Genomic DNA, 6,499 nt, shown 5'->3' on the forward strand with positions numbered 1-6,499 from the left:
AATCTTTCCATCTAAAAATCACTGAGTGTGTAGAATTTTTCTGCAAATTGTGAAAGGTACTATTTATACTTTTGTATGCCACGTCTCATATTCTATTGTTAAAAACTAAATAAAGAGTTGGAGAAAAACTTGTTTTCAATGTATAGGGCGTATTCAGTCACGTGACCCTCCCCCTAGCAACGAGCACTGGCGGCCATGTTGGTGCTCACTTGATAGTGGGGCCCTATGGAACTCTCTGTATAAATGGCAGATGTTTTCTACGCCATTCACAATTTCCCTTCAAAACGTTTTGTCTCATAATCATGGTGTTTTGCCTCGTGGTCAGATGTTGGATTGGGACTGATAAAGCACACACCGGTCGGGTAACAGTAAGATTGGTTTTGCGTTTCTCGTGTAGGACGTGTACGTGCGGGAACATACGATCGCGAAGGGACTAACGACTGAAACAAAAGTGGATTTCTGACATACGAATAACGGATCTAAATAGTTCAAGTTTGAGAATCAACGTGTGTGTATGGAAACCTTTTGTATCTGGTCGAAAAGCAAGTTACAGGCCCGTTGTGTAACACAGTCGCGGCACCGTGTACATGTAGTCGCCGCGCTTGAGATACGTTCATTCATAAACTGGGGGTCTTTCAACGTCGAACTTTCCCGATCATAACGTACTCCCTGTCAGCAAAATTTCTCACGACACTCAAGACACTGTACTACGTGCCTGCAGGCCTTGGAACACTTGTATGCTGTGAACTGATTTTATGCGTACTCTGTAAACAGTTTAGCGGCCATGTTTGTAGGCTGCTGGGGAACCTCGCTCGTCGATAATGGGTAATTTCTAGTAGGTGAAATTGGATTTTTGTAGCGAAAAGGATGTGAGGCTGGAGACTCTTTGCATATAATAAAACAGCGATCAGACGACTTCGCATTCCTTGGAAATTTAGAGAGCGTCGGACAATGAGAAACTTCGCTGCAGGGTGAGCACCAACATGGCCGCCCACGGAGGGCAGGGGTGATGACGTCACGTGAATACGCCCTATAGTGTGAAGTTAAATAATCTATTCCCTATGTAGCCTAAAAACGTAGTATCATGATTTTATGCTGAATTTGAAAAGAATCAGAATATAGCCTTTTATTTACATTTGGGTGTTGTATTTATGTCATTGTTCATGCTGGAAGCTTCTAGTCAGTTACTGGTGGTTGTAGTGTCCATGTAGTGCTGTAGTCTAGTTCAGTTCAGATCATCCTCTTGTTGGAGGTGACACAAGTGCTTCCACAAGTTCCTGTCGCACAAGACAGTTCGAAGTTCCTCATCTTCAAGGCCAACATCCTCTTCGATTACTTTCTTTAGTGTCAACGACGGGCGACCACGCCTACGCTTTTCATTCGGTTTCCAGAGAACCATACCCGCCATTTCCTCGTGGCGCATGACATGGCCGGCCAGTGACAACCTACGGTTACAAATAACCTTAGAAATCTGTGGCATGTCGCCATAAAGTTCACTGTTTGTTATGTGGCTCCTCCAGGAAATGTCGAGGGCTGCACGGAGTCTAATCATGTATCAATATACTTTTAATATTCCTCAGGCCCAAATCCACACACCCAATCGAACAGACCACAATACCCAGGCAACAGACAACTCAATGACATCCTTCTGTACTTTGTTAGCAGGTAAGTTACTGTAATTCAGTTTATCTTCACAGTAGCAGAATTTCACGGTGTAAGGAAAATTGACATTTTCACTGAACTTTAACTTCACGATGGCGGCAAGTGATTTACAGAACGGATGTGTGAAGGAATCATAAATACTAACAACAGTTTTTTTCACGGTGATGATAAGTTAACGGTACAGAGGTGACCGTGAAAACAGTGATCATGAAGTTACATAAAGAAACGAATTACAGTGTATTTGACTTACATGCATATCTAATAGGTAATGTGTAATTTGTTTCTAAAGTTATGAAATAGAAATCCTTAGGTAAAGATGAAGGTCTCATTAGATGGTAGGTAATGTTGTTCTAGTATAAATGTAAGTTTTCATATTATGACTGTTTCTTTTTCAGATATATTAAGAGAAGAGACAGTTGTGTTGTTGGCTGTCATGTTCTGTATTATTTTCAACCAAGTCACAATTGAGGTTAGTATTCTACTCATTATTCCACATTTACAAGCTAAGGTCTTGAAATTTTCTTTATGTTTATCTGAAATTTATCAAATCATGGTAAAATATGGAAGCTCATCTGTGTTGGTAGTAATCAGTACAATGCTGAACTTTCTTCCAACACTAAGGTATTCACCGATCTGTGAATACCTTTAGTGTTGGAAGAAAGTTTAGCATTATACTTTGGTAAAACATCTTGTGGTTTAAAGTAGCAATTATCTTTGTGACGGTGAGATTGAATATTAACATGATATTCATATTCTGATGCTTTGTTGTGTCTTCAAGTGAGAATGTTATGAAGACTAATGTGATGTTTCTCTGCTTTCAGACAATTGTGACACCAATAACAGAGGAATTGTTCCGGTGGGGAGAGAAAGAAAATAGCATTTTGTACATCTGTGCTGCTGCAGTGGTAAGTGCGACCACAATAATCTTACATCATTAAGGTTGCATATAACCATGACTGAAGCATATGTTCAAAACAATTTTTTCCATCAGACCTGGTACTGTAGATGCAGAAATGTTTGCGATGGCTTTATGTTCGCGTTTTTTGTGGCAACTGTTATACCGTGATCTTAAAACCACTGCAAAAATTTTTGTTCAATACTGTAGCAGTATGTCTGACTATAGAACCGCCGTGAAGTTAAAACCACTGGGAACACTCCATTTTTTCTTTAGCGCGAAATGAAAACCATGCAAATTTTCATGCATTTACAGTACTTTTTAAGGTCTATTTTTATAACCTTTAATGTTTTTTTCCAAAGAGGAAAGACTAGTGTTGCAACTGGAAGATAAGCATAATTCTTTATCATTTTATAACTGTTTCTACATTGTATAACTCTTCTCATTACATGCATTGCAGATGATTGCCTGCTATGTGGTCATTGGATTTATCAGCAAAAAGGTCCACGACCGTACCATTATCTTTGGGGGTCTGATACTGTCGTGCTTGTCTCTGGCCTGGCTTGTAGTTTTCATGACCAAGTATGCCTGTAAGTTGCAGCATCCTTTGCTTAATACATGTATCACCTGTGAGTTACGGCGTCCTAATACTAACGATGATTCACAGCATCCAGTTAATATTATTGACACAATAAAGCATTAAACACCTGACTTCTACACCTGTAATTTTTGGGAAATTTCTGTTTATTCTGTATTGTTTCTTTCACTGTAACTTTATGTTCACGGTTTTCATGGTCACCTCTGTACTGTGAACTCATCATCACTGTAATAAAACATTCGTCTCACGCCCCCCTCCCCATCTCTCAACAACATTTAGTATAATACGATACCCACCACTCCTCATCCTTCCCCGCAATGTCACCAACTTTTTTGTGCACTTGCTGCCACCGTGAAGTTAAAGTTCAGTGAAAAAGTCAATTTTCCTTACAACGTGAAATTTTGTTACCGTGAAGATAAAGAAAATTACAGTATTCTGTTGAAGTTCAATAAAAAGTGGACACTATTTAGTTCATTTACAAATTTTGAATAGATTTGCATGTGATTAACAGTAATGACCTGTTATTTCAGATAACCCCGGGCTGCTGCCTCAATTTATAGTCGGAGCAGCCTTACAGCTGATGAGTTGTGCTCCCATCATGATTGCTACAACATCCCTCTTTTCCAAGGTCACTGATAGAAGAATTCAAGGTCAGACCAGCATTGTCTTCTTCAATCCCTCACCCATTATATTGTGACAAGACATACAACAGATACTGTAAATGCAGAAATGTTTGCGATGGTTTTATGCTCGCGGTTTTCGCAGTGACCGTTTCACCGCGAACTTAAAACCATGGCAAACATTTTTGTCCAAAGCTGTAGCAGTATGTGACTATAGCACTGTCGCAAACTTAAAAACACTCCATTTTTACCTTAGCGCGAAATAAAAACCATGCGAACTTAAATGCATTTACAGTATTTTATAACTTTTATCATTGGTTATGCCACAAAAATAAAGCTTATACCTGGTGATATTTTCTTAGTGTAATATAGCAAAACATTTTGTCTAGACTGCTTGAGTAACAGTCAACTTACTTCTCTGCTGACTGTTTTCTCCACAAGGCTTTGCCCATGGAATACGTCGTGCTGTCACAGCCACAGCCAGCATCATTGGTCCACTCTGGGGAGGAGCCACGGTTCACATGCCAAATGTGCTTTTTGGAGTCATGATCGCCATGCAGGGACTTGTTATGGTGAGTTATAAAGTATTGATTGTATCACACCGGAGTGAATGCGGAAGAATGATGATGATGATGATGATGATGATGATAACATATTGCATCTGCTGATACCGTGTATATCTGTGGAATTGTAAACATTTAATGGAAATGTGCTATTATGTTATGTACCTATGTATGTTCAAATAAAAATTCAAAATGAAATAAAACATCCTGAATCCTGATTAAAAAAATCTGCTGATGCCCTCCAACTTTGTACTTTGCACATGTTCGAATGTACACCCCTTCTTTCTTCCTCCAATATATCATCATTATGGAGGTCCAGTGCAAAGCAATGAGGATGCTCAGTGCAGCCAGTTCAGCCGAAATTTAGATGCACATATGCAGCTACATATGTTGATAAGCTAATAAGTGTAATTTCATGAAGGGGATCAGCCATAGCCTGTGTTTACACAATCTCTTGCTGGCAGAGATTAATGACCTAGGGGACGGTTACAGTCAGGCCGGCCGCTAGGAGCGCGAGTTAGGCTAAGATGAACTTTCATCCTCCAAACCCTTCTAGATTCTGGCTCTTCTGTCGTTTCGACGTTTGAAAGATCCTCACCAACAGCAAGACAGACCTGACAGTGTGCCTTCCCTGATGGTGAATGCTGAACCAGACGAACAAACACCTCTACTGAAGGGTGCACACCCATCCCAAGAGGAGTTACAGAGAGTCTAGCAACATACATATGCAAATTATATAGACAGGATATCAGAAAGACTTTATCCTGTACTGTCTAGGATACTGTCCAACCATGCAATAGCTATTGATATCTGTATCTGAGTATTAATTATAAAAAGGTGTATAATCATTGCAAAGTACTGGGTCCTTCTGTGGCAATATTAGTGTAACCAAGGAATTTCTGTACTGACATGTGATTTACAAAAATATGATAATTGATGCAGTTCCCAGTGGTGGTATTTTGCGGTGGGAGAGAAGGTGTTTTTCGCATGCAGTGACTGAAGTTTGCAGTTGAAACAATTCTCTATTACAGTAGAATTAGAATAATAGACAACACAAATTTGTGTTGCTATGATTTCACACTAAGAGGTAACCGTGAAAACTGTGAAAATAATACCACCACATATATTTAAAGATTTATATGGTAGATGTGACATTCTTGTTGCAATATATAGGTAAAGGCGGCAAATAAAGAATGAACTATGATGTATATTTTTACTCAAAGCTGGTCTGAGAATGAGATGTTTACAACTATGCAAATTGACACTAGATTTCACATTGTTGCACATATCTTGGAGAAGGGAGATTTTTTTTCAATTGATGCCTCATTATGTATGATCAGTACAAATATATTAGAGATAGATTTTATCATACGTATCCCTTCTTTAGTTTTCACATGTGACACGCTTAAAATCAACAATAAGAAAGTATTATATATTAAGTCAGTTTCAAGTAATTTTCTCCTGCACAGATTTCTGTAAAATTTTGGTGCAATTGTCACTGTATGACAGTGGTATATTAGACATTGAGATTAAGTGTAAAATTGATAACTAGATAGGTTTATATAAAGCCCTTGGTTTATCATTTTGATATCATTTGTAGTCTGTGATGATAAGTTATGTGTGTACATGGCAATATAAGATGTAGCTCATTCTGTAATGTATTGTCAAACAATCTATACATGAAGGAAATCAAATATTCTTCACTATGCAACAAAACAGAGAAAGCAGCAATTGTTGGTACACTGGTAGCGATATGTGTTCAGCTACCATATTCTTTCTCATTAGAGCTGAGATCTATAGTCGGTAGCCAGAAAGTTATTGTTTCTCTTGTGAAGGTAATACAATATGATTGCCCAGATGTGGCCAGATGGTGTATGAAAAAGAAAATTAAAAAATACGAAGAACAGGTCTTTCAAGGCCGTGTGTGTGATCATTCAGCAATATTTCAGTGTTATAGTTGCAAATATACTAGTAACTCCCGGATGTATTGACCAAATAAGGTTATCTCTGTGGGAAAACAGTAATGTGTGTAAGTAAGGTTGATACTTCTTAGATGAACTATAATCCGTCTTACTGTAAATTAATCAGTAGATCTGGCAATAATACCAATCTGTAGAACAAGGACAATCCCTGTAAGTAGTATTAAAGGATTATCGTTCTG

The 6,499-nt window shown here is 38.4% G+C and overlaps 1 protein-coding gene across 1 annotated transcript; it reads left to right on the forward strand.

Moving 5' to 3' along the window:
* Positions 1-1,637: 1,637 nt before the first annotated feature.
* Positions 1,638-6,248, forward strand: LOC136442955 (uncharacterized). Its single transcript, XM_066439997.1, has 7 exons — positions 1,638-1,665; positions 2,058-2,131; positions 2,484-2,567; positions 3,018-3,147; positions 3,686-3,805; positions 4,217-4,347; positions 4,895-6,248. The coding sequence occupies exons 1-7, from the start codon at positions 1,638-1,640 to the stop codon at positions 5,051-5,053; spliced, it is 726 nt and encodes a 241-aa protein (XP_066296094.1). The 3' UTR covers positions 5,054-6,248.
* Positions 6,249-6,499: the final 251 nt, after the last annotated feature.

Source organism: Branchiostoma lanceolatum, chromosome 10 (genome assembly GCF_035083965.1).
Source record: "Branchiostoma lanceolatum isolate klBraLanc5 chromosome 10, klBraLanc5.hap2, whole genome shotgun sequence".
In the NCBI taxonomy this organism is placed as follows: domain Eukaryota; kingdom Metazoa; phylum Chordata; class Leptocardii; order Amphioxiformes; family Branchiostomatidae; genus Branchiostoma; species Branchiostoma lanceolatum.